The sequence below is a fragment of the Sphaerodactylus townsendi genome, linkage group LG02 (genome assembly GCF_021028975.2).
Source record: "Sphaerodactylus townsendi isolate TG3544 linkage group LG02, MPM_Stown_v2.3, whole genome shotgun sequence".
NCBI lineage: Eukaryota > Metazoa > Chordata > Lepidosauria > Squamata > Sphaerodactylidae > Sphaerodactylus > Sphaerodactylus townsendi.
In genome coordinates, this window is record NC_059426.1 from 158,923,698 (window position 1) to 158,941,491 (window position 17,794).

The 17,794-nt window shown below is 42.4% G+C and overlaps 1 protein-coding gene across 5 annotated transcripts in view; it reads right to left on the reverse strand.

Moving 5' to 3' along the window:
* BCL11B (BAF chromatin remodeling complex subunit BCL11B) overlaps positions 1 to 17,794 on the reverse strand; it is a 174,516-nt gene that overhangs the window by 76,651 nt on the left and 80,071 nt on the right. For 3 of the 5 annotated variants that reach the window (XM_048485356.1, XM_048485359.1, XM_048485355.1), the window contains exon 3: positions 13,922 to 14,128. The exons of the other annotated variants lie outside the window; for them this stretch is intronic. In XM_048485356.1, the coding sequence (XP_048341313.1) occupies positions 13,922 to 14,128 (207 nt within the window). The remainder of the gene's footprint in view (positions 1 to 13,921; positions 14,129 to 17,794) is intronic. 5 annotated transcript variants of the gene reach the window in all.

Genomic DNA, 17,794 nt, shown 5'->3' on the forward strand with positions numbered 1-17,794 from the left:
GAAATCTGTCTGTGGCTTTCTGATGAAAACATGACTGCCATCAAAATATCCAACTGATTTACCTTCCTGGTTTAATGAGGCAATCGAGATTATTTGCTTTTAGCAAATAGTAAAGTAACGTGCAGAATGACTAAAGCTAAAATCCTAGACACCCTTTCCTAAGAGGAAGCCCATGAAATACAATGGAAATTTCTTCTGAGTAAACATGTGTAGGACTGTGTTATTGCAGAAGTGCCCGAGTGCTTGTCCTGGTCCCATTTATATGCCGTACCTCTTGGTCACCAAATCTCAAGATGGCAACCCAGATCACATGTCCTGCTCCTAGGCTTCCCCCTCGCTCTCTTCCTCAAGGTCACATGTTCTTTCCATCTGGATTTCTCAATCAGTCATAATGTTACCCTTTATCATGATGTCTGATGCAGGAGAGCCACAGTTGCTGTACATAACCACAGGGATCTAGAGCTGGTTTGAGTCTATGTTTTGAGAACAAACTGTGGTTAGTGGTAATGATGGTTATACCCAGTTCAGGCACCATATTAAACCACAGTTATTACCAGAAAGGAGAAGAGGAAAGCCATCACGGCCATCACTCTGTCCACTGGCAACGTATTCCAATTTATAACTTGTTGAGCAAAACCGTACCTCTTTTTGACTGTTCTGAACCAATTGCCATTTAACAGAGGTTTGACATCCACAGTTGTAGAACCACTATTTTTTTTAAAAAAAAAAAAAGGTTGCTGCCCTGTACATATCTAATACATATTCTTTTTTCTTTCTTTGCCATCAAGTCACATCTGACTTCTGGAGACCCTTGGTGGGATGATCAAAGGCCAAAGACATTCAGAGGTGGTTTGCCACTGCCTGCCTCCACATCACAACCCTGGCATTCCTTGGCAGTTTCCCATCCAAATATTTGCCAGGATTAACTCTGCTTAGCTTCTGAGCCAGGTCAGGGCAACTCATATCCATAGGAGCACATTAAATAATATTATGGTAGTGGACAGGGGGCTAAAAAGCCAGCTACAGCATTAGAATTCTTCTAGTAAACCCCAGAAGTGACATGGGATAGCTCCAGGAATCACTGAAGACTCTAGTGCTACCCTGTATCACTTCCAAGGTTCTATCAGAAGTGACACTGCACCACCCAACACCCCCTTAAAAATTCAACAGTGTCAACAGGAGCTGGGGGTGGATCCCCCATCCCTACTGGGGACTTGGGAGCAGCAGTGGCATAGTGGTTAAGAGCAGGTGCATTCTAATCTTGAGAACCGGGTTTGATTCCCTGCTCTGCCAACTTGAGCTGTGGTGGCTTATCTGGGGAACTAGTTTAGCCTGTGCCCTCCAACACACGCCAGCTTGGGCTAGTCACAGCTCTTAGGAGCTCTCTCAGCCCCATCCACCTTACAGGGTGTTTCTTGTAAGGGGGGAAGGGAAAGCAGATTGTAAGCCCTTTTGATTCTCCTTACAGGAAAGAAGGGGGGAGTATAAATTCAAACTCTTCTTCTTAAAACCACCAAGGTACCATGCTAGAAGAATTTATTTCAGGCAATACAGAACACTTCCACGCTCAGCTATGACTCCTCTGAATAAAAACTCCTGTAAGACCTTGTTTATGAGGCTCATGTACACCCTGGGAGCTCCGGACAAACCGAAGGGCATCACTTGGCACTCAAACTGACCATAACAGGTGTTAAAGGCAGTTAAATGTTCAAAGCCTTCAGCAATGCGAACTCCATAATAGGCTTCACGTAAATCCAACTGAGAGGAGCAGAGATAAGCAGTCAGGAAGCAACCGAATAATAGTTTCACACAGCAGATTCACACAGACCAGAATTCCCATCCCCCAGTATTCAGGCCACCCCGACACTGAATTCTTGCTGAATTTTTATCCAGAAGGGCTGTCCCTTTGTGCAGTACAGTCCTAGGTAGCCACTGCATTGTAAAAACTAGCTGGAACACACTGAGTATAGGGCAGGCAACATATTCAAAGCTCTAACGAAGCCTAGGGCGAAACCTCTTTTTCAAATAACAGGGACTGCTCCATCCCACACATGCCTAGTGAGATGATGCAAACAAATGGATTGGCATACGTTATGCACCATTGAATGGAATTTTATTGAGGCAATAAGAAAAGAGTTGCAAACACCCAGTTATTATACGTTCATGTATAAAAACGCCAGCGCTGAGCACAAGGCGAGCAAGTGCACACGGGGCCCGTGTCCCCTAATTTGGCGGTTCATTTCCTAGCAGATTATTGCTTTGAACCAGCCTTCCTCCTCTCTGTTATTTTTAATCTTTCCCTTTTTTTATGAAGTGTTTGCAAAGAGACATTCAGCTGACTGGCTGCATTTAGTGAAATTGAGGAGTTGTAGGAGTAAGTTAGCGTGGCTGATTTTACAACACAAATCATCCATGGTGGTTTACCCTGTTGCTAAGGTGATGCTGCTGCAAAAGATGGAAATTCCTGCTTTATTTCTGTATAAGGAAGCGCACCGTGTTTACCTAAGAACTTGACTGCTCCTGCTACAGATTGGAAAATATGCTTCGGATCACTGGTTTTTTTTCTGTATACTTTGCAGCCTGGCCTGAACAGAACCTAAAACAATTCCCACTTAGGCCCACATTGATCCTTGTCTTTAAAAGTGGGTCGGCCCCCATTGCATATAAAGCAGGGGTCTAATGCCCGATGCATCTTGGGTCTTATGTCTGGTTCACACATGCAGGAGAATGAAGCAGCAGAGGCATGACTGGGAAGGATTCTGAAATAGTCTCCCATGTTAAAAACTCCCTGCAAACAGAAAACCATCACAGCAAACAGAGGTGACAGGCCTTTTCTCCTGCTGTGCTGTTTATTCATTTATTAACTGCATTTTCTATTGCCATGGAGTTTTCTATGCGGTTTCAAAACATCCTTAAGTCTCCCTCATGTCTGAGATGGGCCCAAATGAAGAACAGTTTAGAATCTGAAAGACAGACATGCCACAAGAGTGCCTCACCCTCCACGTGGCCAAGATTCAAGCCAAGTTGCCCCTTAAAGACAAACATTTCCAAGGTATGCACTTGCACGAGTCAAAGCTAATTTCAAGAGATAGCTTTTGGGAGATTTGACTCCAGAAAACCTTTATACCCAGTGCCAGATTTAGATGAGGAGGCCCTAGGTCAGTGGTGGTGAACCTATGGGACTCCAGATGTTCATGGAGTACAATTCTCATCAGCCCCTGCCAGCTTGGCCAATTGGCCATGCTGGCAGGGGCTGATGGGAATTGTGCTTCATGAACATCTGGAGTCCCATAGGTTTGCCACCAAGGCCCTAGGTTATTCCACTTGTGAGGACCCTCCCAATCCCCCACCCTAGTGATCAGAGGAAGATGGAAGAGCGTTTTAAACAAAATTGAGTAAAGCCGAGGATGGTGATGAAGGGTGTTTAAAATTCCACAATTCAATTCCTCCTCCAAAGGACATAAGATGTTATTGTTAATCACCATGGTGATTGAAAACAATGCATAAATAAAATGAATACACCTATGACAGTGTCAAAAATATTATACACCTTGGCCAGAGGCTCCCTAGATTTTGAGGCCCTAGGCTTCAGCTGGCCAAGCCTACAGGTACTGCTTATACCCTGGAAATCTTGTTGGTCCTTCAGGTGTTTGGGACTCAAATCTTGCTCTTTTACTGCAGACCAACACAGATGCCCACTCAAACTTATCTCCCTATATGAAAATTCCTACTGGGTTGAGATCATCATGAGCCACCTGAAGCGCAGCCTTTTAAGCAGTGGCCCCAGGACTGTCCAAAAGATATAATTGTGTAATTGCCACTCTGAATTATGGGAGCCTCTGTAGTGCCTTTTTGTTTAAGAATGGGTTAGGTCACTAGGAACTTTTAATAGTTTTTGTGGACTTCTTTGAGATGCAGATAGTTAAGAATAGTTTTGTTGTTCCTTTTGGGATAAAGAATTTACTCCAATGCAAGATTAAGTTTTTTTCAGGTATGCCATCAAAATGAGAGACACACACAGAGAGCTATCTTACATTAGAATACCAGTTACAATTATATCCAGTGATATTTTTGTTTTGGGTGTACAACTTTTTTAAGGGAAGGTCATATTCCTATGTCTATGCAACTGCATTTTACTATTTTATCGGTTTTAATGCTGAATTATAAAGGGCAGGATAAAAATGTTTAAAACAAGCTGAGTCATTTTTTATACTGAAACTCTGATGAAGCAGAGATGTCCAGTTCACATTCCCTGTGAAGGCACATGTACTTTTAACAACTGTATCAAAAATTACTGGGTATGTTTTCTCCCTTCTGTAGCTTTGTGATAGGAAAAGCCATGCCTGGGGGAAATGCTGGTCTCCAGATAGAGGAATTATCTCAGGACTCGGGCTTGAAACCACAGATACAAACTGTGCTAAACTCTTCCTAATCATGGAGGTTCTCTTTGTTTTGGACCTCCGAAAAACCCTGGCCTGTGCTATAAACCCATGTATAAAGAGACTAAAACAAATAGATTTGTTTACGATTCTGTCAATCATCCAAGCAAAAGATTTAGGCCTCTGCCCAATTCTTCAACCCTCTGCCTTCCAAATTAGCGGCATTCCCAAATACGAAGGGAAGGAAATTTGGCATTTAGTCTGAGTGTAAGTAACCCAAAGCCACAAGAAAAGATGAAGGCTTGTATTATTTTTGAGCAATTTTCCTGGAAGGAACCCAGGGTCTCCCCCCTCCCTGCCTTTGTTTTCTTTTGGACTTGCATCTGAATTTGTCTTTTCCCAGAGGTCCCCCCTACACACACACACACACACACTTGATATTTAACAGTTGTGACTGGCTTTTAATACAGAGTGGTCAGAAGAGGGGGAAAAAATTACTTTCTTTCGAATCCAACAATATTCTGCTGAGAATTTTTTTCCAGAGCCGAAGCTCCTCTTAGCACGCTCTCAATGAGGGAGAAAAGAATCATCTATTTATCTGTTAAATGTGCATCTTGGCCTTCTCCCGAGCCCATCAAGGGTCGCCTTTTCGCTTCAGAACAAAATGGAGGGAAAGTTGGCATTCCTGACCCCTTGTTAAAGTCACCCACTGGGCTTCACTGGTGGGGGAGAGGGAAGATTCGAACCTGGTTTTCCCTCACCCAAGCCCAGCATCCTAGCCACCGTGCCACACTGGCTCAAGCTATTATTAAATAATCTTTTTTTAAAAAAGCCCTGTCCTTCCCTGCACCTTACACATTTGTTCGAAGGCCCAGGAGCTGATAGCTGACGACAACCGGCATTTCCTCTTCCACACCTTTTAAAAAATGCAAAAAATCGAGCCTTCTCTTTTAATATTTCTGATGTCGCCGACCAGTGTCAGCTCTCCCCGTACAGTAACGGCTTTAAAGCGCTGCATAGAGCACCGCATTAAAAATTAATTACACATGCTATTTTATTGATAGTGCATAATGTAATGAGCACCAGCTGTGCTAAACATCCAAACTCCTTTTAAAGATAGCTATAAAAGAGGGAGAGAGAGAAAGAAAGAAAGAAACTATACTTCCAAATGTTTCTCCTGTCAGAGAAAGGGGGTGGGGGGAATACACACACACACATACACACAGAACAACATCTTGCATGGATTTGAAACAGAATTCTTTGATTTAGCTCTACATTTGGAGCGTTTGAAGAGTTCAGGCACCGGGGCTCTATGTTTAGAATCAAATCCAGTTCACTCTCTGTTGCTGCTATTGTCTCTGCTCTGTCCCCGGTTACCTTGGATCCTTTTGTGTTTAGATTGTATAATCGCGCTTTCCACCTGATGATATTGCAATTAACGCACAGGCACATCCCCACACACACAACACAAAGACTAGGTATCCGGATGCCGCAAACATGCACTTCCCCAACATTTCCAATGCTGTTACCCCCCTGCTGGTTGTCAACTTTTGACGATAAGGTTTTTGCTGCCGTCAAATCTATTTGCACGTCTTTCTAGGATAATGGGAAACACTTAAATTAGCAGAACCAGAGGCATGGTGAGAGAAGGGAACCTAGCTCCAAATCCATTGTAGATTTCCACGGGACTTAAAATCTTCTGCCTGCTTCTCTCAGCATTCTCCGTAATATACCATAATTTACAATTCACCTATATATAAAATACAATGCCCAAAATATACTTTAAATGTTGGCTTTTCTCCACATCTGCTTTGAAGTTTGACAAGGACATAAACTGGACTGACAGACCCAATAGGATTTCTGAATCACGTCTCTACTGTTGGGAAGGTATTTCCACATAGCGCAACTTTTTTCTCTCCCACATGCCATAAATATTTCATTCAAATCAATAAATATACATAACGATAGCTAATGGGGCTTCTTCTCCCCAAGCACAAACTTTAGTAAATTCCACCTCGGTAAAGTGATGTTTTCACCATAGGGGGTGAAGCTAACCGTTTATACGCAGCGGCAATATGTCAGTGTGGTTGTCCCTTCCGCATCACAACTTTCCCGATTGCGGTTTTGGTATATTGCGGGTTGGCATGAGAAAGTGCTATAAATGGGAATTTTAATGACGTAACTGTTAAATAACATAAATAAACAGCTACACAAATTTCCCCCCCTTAAATTAAAATTGTAGTAAAAGAGCTGCGGTTCAAACCATGTTTACGGCAGTCTCTCACGTGACATCTCAGTGATCTTGAAGTGATCTTTGTGTTACAAGTTTGGTGCTGTTTTCCAGATTGCGGGGCGGGGGGGGGGGGGGACTGTGCCCCTAACCCCCGCAATGTGGAAGGGACAATTGTAGTTCTTTATCTCTGACACATAAACAGTTTCTTAGCATCTTTCTCATCCAATGTGTATGCGTTTGGAGGGAGAGAAGTGGGGCAGGAGAATGTGTTTTAAACCTGATTTTGGTGTCTGCTTTACTGTGCATTCAAACCTTCTGGGAAATGTACAGTAATGTTATCATATACGCAGCGTTCTTTTTTTTGATGAGTATGAAGCTTCTTTCTTTCTTTTTTTTAACAGGATGAGTTTGCATTCTTCCCTCTGATTACTGTTTTGTTTTCTCATTGATCCTCCAGTTTTAATAAAATCCAGTCTGGAATGAAACAAAAGCTTGCTTCTTGTTTGAGTATGAAATGTGCAGAACACATACCATATCATTAACATAAACGTTTCTGAAATAATGCTGCTTTCTAGACAGACTGTATTAATTGCATCAAGCCTCCTTTTTTTTTCCCCCAGCAAGGGTGGTCTGATCTAGGGTTTCTCATTGGCTGACGGTTTACAAAACTAATGCCAAAAAATATATACAATACATGAATATAATTGAAGGGGGAGAGAAGAAGAGAATGCACACAGAGTGAGGCACCGCTAATTTTACTTACAGGTACTTTATATTCCCCCCTCCTTTGCATTTCTCCTTTAACTACAGTAATAAAATCCCAAACTAGTTAAACTATGCAGTGAACAGGAGCAAAGCAAATGGATGTGACCAGTATAAGATCACTCAACGATTTTTCAGAATAACTAATGTCAATCAAACACCTTGTATTGGAGAGAGACCGTTTTAAACTCTCCGAGCTAGAGCCCCGTGTTTTTCTCCGTGTTGGACCTTGAACTTCCTAGCCTTGACCATTAATCAAGACTGTCAATGCTCACTTGTGCCTCCTTAAATATGCATAATTCCCTTCCACATATTTTTTTTTCTCATATCTGGCGATATGCGAGAGATTCACCACTTGGCAAAAATGGATGTACATCAGACAGAATTAATTATTTTTCTACATGTGTAGCCGACACAAGGCTTGTAAGGCCTTGGAAAAGGTCTGTATTTATCAGCGGAATCTTGCTCACAATGAAAGGGAAAGAGAAAGGGCATGATCCACAGCTCCACAAAAGCGAAGGCTGCTTCTGCTCTCTTATGGAGAAGGAAAAAAAAACTCTCTGCTTGCATAAGAGTGCTTTCCACCATCACCACCCCCATTTGCCATTTGCTAAGTTCTCCCCTTAGGGATCAGCAACTGGAGGCACCCAAGGCCAAATCCAGCCCCCAGACAGAGGCCGCCTGGCACCCAGCTAACAGCACGAAGACAAAAGAGTTCTCTCTTTAGGTAAGAGCATCTGAATTTGCTGATTTTCCTTCCTTCCCTGCTCCTTTTGTATCATGTCTGATAGATCGTAAGGCATTGTTTTAAATTATCAACTGCCTCGAATGAAGTGGAAGACAGACAGTATATAAATGCAATTAATTCATTAAAAGCATAAAATAAACTGGGATGGAGGGGTAGTGTTAGAAGCGGACAGCAGGCCAGGAGGAGGAGGAAAGGTCTATGCCCTGCTTTTCTCAACTGTGAGGTTCAAAGGGGCTTCCAAATTCCTTCCCTCCCCCTCCCCACAACAGGCACCAGGTGAGACTGAGAGAGTGCTGAGTGAGATAGGACTAGCCCAAAGTCTTCCAGCTGGCTTCATGCGCAGGAGTGGGGAAAGAAACATGGTTCACTAGGTCAGAGTCCACCACTCAGACCAAGGAGTGAGGTTATCAAACCTGGTCCTCCAGATTACAGCCCACCTGCTCTTAACCACCACACCGCGCTGGCCCTGAGAAGGACTGTGTGGGTCAGATTTTACCACCATTTCCACACCATTCCCAACCTTGTTGCACCCCATGGTCACGGATAATGGACACAAACAACAAAGCTAGATCACTGGCTGAAGAATCATCCCAGCCTGCAGGGGGACGGTCTGAAAGATCCTTTTCACTTTTTGGAAATTCTACTTTTCCAACCCAAAGCCAAGCACACAGGGTTGCCAATTTCCAGGAGGAGCCTGGAGCTCTCCCAGAATTACAACTGATCCCCAAACTGTAGAGATTAGTTCTTTTGGAGGAAATGGCTACATTGGAGGATAGACTTTATGGAATTATACCATGTTGAGGTCCCTCCTCTCCCTAAAACCCACCCTTTCCAGACTCCCCCTCCAATCCTCCAGGAATTCCCCAGTTCAGAGTTGGCGGCCCTTCCAATAAAACTCTCTAAGAAAGTTTTTGCTAGTTGGAACAATGGCCCTAATCTGCATTTAGTAGCTCCTCATGTATGTCCATAACGTACAGGCCATTCATCACAATGGAGGAAGATGGACTGTACATGCAGAAGAATGCACACACAGATGCGGTCTTGTACTGAAATGAACACAGCAGCCCCAGGGGGCGGAAAATGACCAGTATCCAAGCTTCTGGAATATTACAGCATTATGCCATCAGCTGTTGGAAACAGGGCACCTTCTTCAGTGGTTCGAATATAAAATCTCAGCAACAGTTTTGGTTTTGAAAAGCAGAGACATCAAAGAAAAACATCAAGGTCTAAGAAAATTTTAGAAGGAAAGACTGCGATTGTTTAGTTAATTGCATCACTGGTAATTATTATGCATATGGGCCACTGGGCAGAAACAAAATGGTTTCAACGAAACATCCACACATGCAAATGCACGCGCGCGCATACACACACACACACACACACCACCTATGAACATTATTCTGTAAATATTTCCAGGTTTTATTACTCGATCATATTCGCATTCTTTTACTGTTAACTCAAAATATCTGAAAATATCTGAAAATATCTGAAAATATCTGAACTAGTTCAAAGTTCTTTCTCTCCCCTCATTTTTTTTCCCTTCTAAAATATTCAGAGTAAGTTAATCAGAAAAAGGAGCAACATGTTGGTTTTGATCTGTGGCACCACAAGTCTGTGAATTTTTGTGACTCCCCTTCCAGTTTCTAATTAAACAGACACTAAATAAATGTTCAAGCAGGAGAATCCAAATCAGCAGGCAAAAGTTTCTCTTCTGAGGCAAGAAGGAAATGGCAACAGACATGTCTGCAGATATTTTAGGGAGAAATCCTCCTTCTTCTGCTGGCTTTATCCAGATAGGAAAAGGGTGAAAACAGGTGATAGTACAAGGCAGGAACAGCTGAATGTGAATTCCAAGTTTATTTATTCACTGATAAATTGATTTATTGTTCCAGATATGACCACTAAGGAAGCTGTCCTGGGTGACATGAGACAACAAAGGCCCCTTCCGCACACGCAGAATAATGCGTCTTCAAACCACTTTCACAACTGTTTGCAAGTGGATTTTGCTATTCCGCACAGCTTCAAAGAGCACTGAACGCAGTTTGAAAGTGCATTATTCTGCATGTGCGGCAGGAGCCAAAGAGAGTTGACAATGAAATCCCAAGCAGAGTTAGACTACGAGAAACTCACTGACTTCAAAACTCTTCAAGACTCATGTTACTTCAGTTCTGACACCCAAACCGGTTCTGAACACTGTAAGAGGTTCTTCCCTCTACAAATTCCCCAGATGCACTGTGAGATTTTACTGGTTTGGTATTAGGTTAATTTTTTAAAACATTTTTATTATATCTTATATAGGTACGTTGCTCATTTCATATTTCAGAGCCAGCCTCATATTGTGATTGTCAGACTAGATGCTGGGAGACTCCGGTTCGAATCTCCACTCTGTCATGGAAGCTTGCTGGGTGATCTTGGGCAATCTAATCTACCTCAGGGCAGTTGTAAAGATAAAATTAAGAGGGGTAGAATGTCCTATGCCACTGATTTCCTACTGGGGAGAATAGAGAGGTAGAAACATTGGGAATTGAATTTTAAAAAATTAACCTGAAACTTTGTGTGTGTGTGTGTGTGTGTGTGCGCGCACGCGCGTGTGTGCCTGCGCATGTGCATGAAAGACAAATGGTAACAAAAAATTGCTGTTTTATTCCTTTCATTTTGGGGTGCAAATCTGAATGGTGAAAATACTTCAGATTGAAAAGTGGTTGAAAAATAATGTCCACATGAAAAGGCACGTTTGTTCAAAGAACAAAATAATTCCATAAAACAAATAGGTCTTTAAAAAAATCTAAGCACGTTTATAAGACTAGGAAGTTACCCAGCATAGGAAGTATAAAGCGTATAGAATAATAAGGTAATAGCCAGTATTCAGAATTCCTCTGTGTTTAAAAAATCAGCTTGAGGTTTGGTATGAGAATTACTAACATCTTTCTGTAAAATTTCTAGTACTAACACAGACTGCTGTGTGATTCTTAATCTCACTGAATTCAATATTAAAACCATAACATATTCCATTCAAAAAAGAAGCTATGTCGAATTTTGATTTCCCTTAAAATATGGACTCAGAGGACCCATCTTCACTATACTATGCTCGGAATATTACCTAATTTCTTCTGTTCTGTGCGCTGAAGGAAATAGTATGGGGTGAAGCACCTCTTCTCCCAGGGAGAGAAAACGTTTCTTTGAAGCAAAACTTGACCAACTACTGTCATAAACACTTAGCATGTGCTTTGATATAACCTGTTCTCTAAGTGCTGTGGACTGCAGCAAGAGCTACAGGAAGCCATGATAGCATGTATAACCCCCGTCACAAAACCAGTCCCGTTTGTTCAGCAAATAGATCAGTCCAAAGGCCTAGCAGGGCACAACAATAACTTGGGAAGGAAAAAACACGCAAAATACAAAAGTCTCCCTTACTTTAGTGTGTGTTTTAGCGAGTTCCTCTTTCCTTATCTACTCTTGATTTTATTCTTTCCATTACTGGTGTATGTTTGTCTTAGAAGCGGTGAGCAAACACAGCAGCACTTCCCTGATACACATTCCATGTGGACGACACTCCTGTCTATAATACACCAAATAAATACTCTCAACGTGAATATCAGCAGGGAAAACATTACCAAAATAATCGCAAGACACTTGGTTTGTTAACAGAGGGGCGGAAGACAGCGGAAGTGGTTTTCCAGGTAATAATCTACTCACTTCAGATCTCATTCCGCAGCTCTGCCCTTGAAATGTCTTTTTTCATCATTCTCACTGTATATATAACATGGGTGTTTGCACTGCATTTAACTATTTATATGCTGCTCTTCTCTCCATTTGGGCTTAGAAGATCTTTCTCCCCACTGTCTCACAACAATGACCCTGTGAGGTAGGCCGAGCTAAAAGTTTGTGACAGGCCCAGGATCACACAGAAAGCTTCCATGGTAGAAGTGGGGATTTGATCTTTGGTCTTCCAGGATCCTACACAAAACTTCCAAGTACCTGCTCAGCTATAGTGGCTCTATCTTAGTATCATTTCCCCACTGTGATGTCCACGGTCTCAGACAGAAGCCTTCCCCAGCTCTGCTGTGGAATCCTTTTTCACCTTAACAGATTGAACCTTGTAGTCAAACTAATCCTTTCTTCTGCCATGGCTGCGTGGTACAGTTTTGCCACATGTCATAAGATGCATCAAGCAGGCATTAGTTAACCAACAGGCTGGGTTTTTCCCCTTCATTTTTCCTCTTGAGATCAAGTCGGTATTCCTGAAAACTCATACAACCATCCTCCAAAGGACAGTGCCATAGTAATGCACACGCTGTTTGAAGGAAGAGTAGGCTTTTTCCTATGAACAAAATAACTCCCGGGAAAATATAGCAAAACAGAAGTGCAACCCCCAGGGAGGAGGCTTGGGCTGCCTGCAGCGGCTGAGTAATAACTGTGTAGTTATTGCACCACACAAAGTGTCTTATAGGACCGAAACTCCTGAAAACTGCACTTTCTTTTGGCAGAAGTCTATGTTGTTGTTTTACTTTCTAAAGCTTCTGTAGTTTCATTGCTGGCCAGCCTCTCACTCATTTCTCCCTGTTCTCTCTCTCTCTCCCTCTCTCTCCCCCCTTCCCCCCCCCCCCCCAGGAGTTTGTTTTTTTCTTTGTGCCTCTTCCTAGATATTTCTCATCCAAGCTCAGGAACGTGTATACATTAAGGTTACGTTTGCCACATGTTCCTTATTTCAAGGAACTGTTCTTTATTTAATAGAAATATTCACATGGAAGAGCAGATGAACCATAACTGCCAAAAAGCAACTTATATTACAAGAATGGTATATTCTAAAGAAGCACCATTTCTGTTCAGAAATCATACATATCATACATCGTTTTCTTAAAAGATGCTCCTTGTTTTTGAGTTCTTCAGGTGGCAGCCCTGGTAAATGAAGCTGAATGGGATGTAATTTTGTTCTTGTTTACATTGTGCATGTTTGTAAAAGAAAATGAAAGCAACAGAAATCTGATTAACTGGAAAGGCTCTTGTAGAAACTTTCAGCATTGAGATACAGTACAGAAAAAAAATGTGTAGGATAATATATTCCTGAATATCCAATGGAACCATCTTATAAATATACTCTGCTCCACCATTTGGGCCACACAGAGCAGAGTTTAACTTAAGAATCTAAGCAAGAGGTTCCTTTCCCTCAAAAACAATTACGTACACCTCAACTGTATTTTGTCACTCATTTGTCACTGAACTTTGAATACTGCTTGTGGCGTATTCTTTCAATGGTATTTAACAAGTATAATGTGGTTTCCTTACACTGCCTTCCGCACAAAGCACTGAGGAAACAAGGCTAGATGGAAAAAATTAGCAAGGCGTGTTTTTTATAGCAGTGGGGGGAAAGTATATGGACCGCAAGTATGCCACATGCCTATGAGATCTGAAGGAAGACTTCTATATAAATCATTAGGGAAGGGAAGACCTCAGATGTTAAACGTTATCCAATTAAGCTTAAACAGCCCCAAGAAATCAAGCCTTGATATCAGGATATCACATGTATGTGAGGACTCTCAGACATTACTTCAGGAAAGCAGAGCAGTAGCAACTGGTGGCATCATCTGAGGACAGGCAGGCCTCCCCCTCACCCACCCCGCCACCCCTGCCAAAAAAGAAAAAGGAAGAGAAGACAGATCTCCATTCTGTTCTTGGAGATAGCAGGGGATTTTTACCCGCGTTTTGCTTGCTCCCAAATGGCGACGACACTCCCACAATAAAGAGAGCACCGTGCTGGCGGCTGACTTTCAGATAGCGACAATAAAACGTTTCTATTACCTGACAACTGACAATGACATCCATATGTGCCTGACGTCTCAGTCTGAGACCCGCCAACTGAGACTGCGCGTGCACCACAGCAGGGCAGGCTAAGGCAAGGCGGGATTGAGGTCAGAGCACGGAGAGGTGGCGGTGCGATCACTGATGTGTGAGGGTGGGAGGAGGCAGTTATGGAGGCCGCCGGCAGCTTTGTAGGCCTGGACGGCCCTGAGGAAAAAACAACAGAAAAATCTGTCAGTGGTACCTAGGTCTGAAGGGAAAGGTGGAAAACAGGAGCAACGAACAACTGCCGGGCCTTATTCACAGCGCACAAACTCACAGGGCTGAAGGACGGAAAGTTCCAGAAGAACCGAGGGGTCGCATATTATGGGGGAGACAAGGAGATTTTTCAAACGTTTTACTTACTACCTCTCACTGTGTTTCTATTACCACTAAGATATTATTTACCTGGGGGGTGTTTATTGGGCGGGATATTTTTCATACTCACCGTAAGCTTTCCAGATGGAGCTGGGTATAAAATAATAAAGGAATCAATTACCTCTATTCCTTATATCCTCTTGTACCTCTCGAGCCATTTGTATAGATCTACCCCCTTATTAGGCTACCTCTGAATAAGTGGCCTCCTGGTTCGTGTGTTTTTATGCACTCCATGTTTTGGGATTCCTCTCAAAGTCAATAGGAAACTTGTTACGGATAGAGTTCAGAAGAATAGCGCACATCCAGAGAAACTTTATTCCTGCTGTTTTGGAAATGTGTGTTTCAACTCTGGAAGCGTCATCCAGAGACACAAAATGTGCTTTTTAAAAAAGCAGAGGTTGCTTTTAAAAAAGCAGACCAACCCTGAAAACCAACATAATGCAAGGGGAAAAGAAGTCATCTTAGAAGCTCATTATCTGTTTTTTAACTACCCATGGTCATAAAAGCCCCATGAGGGGGTTCTCATACTGCCCCACTAACACAGTAAATAATTAATAATGAAATAATCATTTGCCAGGTTAGAAAGTGACTACCTCCCATCTAATAAATCAGAGTACAAAAATTATGCCACAATAAACCAGGTAAAATGCCAGCACTCTCCTTTGTCTTTCTGTCTTTTCCCTTTGCTATAAAGTGGTACAGCTACGGTTTTCTGGAAGATCCAACAGGAAGGGGCTTGTGATGACCAATGAGAACCGTTTTTTTCAGAGGCAATTTGCAAGAAAACGGGAGGAAACTGCCAGAGCCATGGGACACGTGCTTAGGAACTAGATCGACAGGAGAGATTATTGTTTTACGGTTATCCGAATGCAGCTGGCCAACAGAGAACGGGAGACGGTGTCTTACCGAGCTGCTACTGAATCAGGCTTGGCACACCAGCAGAGGTAAAGTGCAGTGACTGTCAGCTCAGGCATCTTCGCTAGGATGCCAGGAATGAAGCTCCCAGAATAAAGCATTCTTCCTGTGCCACTTGAGTTACCGCCAGATAGCATTTTGCATGCTCCTTTTTTTATGTATTCCATACCCACGTACTGAGACCACAAAGAATACAACAGCCTTTCTTCACCCTCCTTAATAGTGTGTGGGGGGTGTGTGGATATTATATTCCTCCAACTATATTATTCATTCTTTAAGCGCATCTAGAAATCATCTGTTATTTAAAACAGTATTTACTCTCTGCTCTTGTTCTGTTGGAAGTATTTTCTCTCTTGCTCTCTTGGCAGTAGTAGGAGTGTAGCGCTACGACTTAAGCAATTAAATAAAAGCATAAAAATGTGTACACAGCCACACATCGAATGAAGTTAACCTTCAATCAGCACTAATCGAAACTCAGCCGGGCTGCTGTATATCCTGATTTTCAATCACTACAACTTCCGTTACATCTTTATTTAAAGCCACTGTTTACCTGAAGCCTTTGAATTAAGGTAGTTAACAATCAAAAGGAGCTTGTGTCATAAATTTACAAGTCTCAAGGGCGAGAGTGTTTATTTTATCAAGATTTCCACTCTACCTTATTCACAGCGCTCGGAGAGCAACAATTAAATAAAAAAAAAGTATATGAGATGAACAGATAATGTCTAGCAACACCACAGCTCAAACAAATGAACATTTAGCTCCAACCACTAAATGATGAAATAAAGCAGGTTCCTACACCAGGATACCCAGAAGACGTCCAGCCCTGTGATTTTAGGGAGCGGGGAATTCTAGAACAGCCACTTAATCCTAAAATGACTGTCCAGGGACGATGGCCTGCTGAGCAGACCTGAGTAAAATTGTAAGTCGAGCTGCTTAGAACTGCTACCATATCCAAGTGCCGCTGTTATTTATATTTGACAGAGAGTTGGATCCAATCACTGGTTAAAAAGGAAACAAGGGGTCTTCTTTGACTAACAAAAAAGGCCACTGGGGATCATGAAACCACATGACCAGTAATGTGGGATGAGGGCTGTACTAAGAAGAGTAACTCAATGAGACTATGACTCATTCCGCACTTGCAGAATAATGCACTTTCAAACTGCTTTCAGTGCTCTTTAAAGCTGTGCGGAATAGCAACATCCACTTGCAAACAGTTGTGAAAGTGGTTTGAAAACACATTATTTTGCATGTGCGGAAGGGGCCTGAGTGAAAAAAATAACTGGATCCAATTTATGGTGTTGCCAAGCAAACATGGGAAGTGTCATATAGGATCCAGGACAGGAGACTGTAGAATAATTTAGAAATAGGTCCATGTCACAGAGGCCACAGATAAGTACCTTTTTCTGACATGTTTTCTGAGTCCACAAGGTTTCACTACTATAATTCACCATCAACTTTCCATCATATTGCCCACAAAATACCTTTGGGCAAAAAACAATTTTTGAACGATAACAACTCTTGGCAAAGATACAAGAACACAAACATCAGCAACAACAGATTAAAAAACAAACAAACTTCTCCCCGCACTTCAAAGCAGCACCTATTTCCTAATGCATCCTATTCAGGATGAGCGTCCCAGTTGAAAAGTTACAGCTAGCATGTTGAACTGACAGCTACACATGTGAATCCGATAGGGGTGCTTCATCCTTGGCAGAGGTTCCAGTGCTCCAATCTGCTCGGGCTGCGTGTGATTTTGTCATTTATTTTAAATGGCTAAGAGACTACGAGGGCAAAATATTTGCCAAAGCCTCATGTGAAAGGATCTAAATCGCCTGAATAATTTCAAAGTATCAAGGAAAAAAAATGTGTGCATTTGTGGGAAAACGTTTCTTTAAAAAAATCTGGGTTGGGGGGGATTCCCCCCCTTTCACAATTTTTTATCTCACTTTGGATTGCTACACAAACAGGTAATAAGTCCACTAAGAGGGACAATATCTATATTGCGGACAAGAGATTACTTTTTTGCACTGTTATTGAAAGCAGATGGCAGGCACTGGATGTCTGAACAGAAAGAATCAACTTAGCCTGAAGTTTGAAAGCAAAGCAGTAACGTCAGGGCCTTTTAATTTATCAAGAGTAGGCCACGGACAAGAGAATTATTTCTAGAAATTCTGAGTTGTGGCGTTGTTTTTAAATACAAAGGAGCGCTACCACTGGCGTGGTCAATTCAACTCGGCTGCTAAGAGACCTGGGCATGTGTATACTGGACAAAATGGAGTCCCCGCCTCAACAGGAAGTGACAGATTCTTTTTCCTGCCTCCCTGAGTATGGGCAAGAATCACCCACAAGATGTCCTCCGACTTCAGAATGAAAAATGTTGGCGCATCCACATGTGCCCATTAACCACAATGAATTGCTTCGTCAGAGAGGACGAGAGGGTGATCCATCAGACACTGCAAAAGTCACACATCCGAAGAAACCTTGCTTCTAGACAACCAGAGGCGGCTGCATGGGGCAGAAATTGAACAATAACATTTAGGA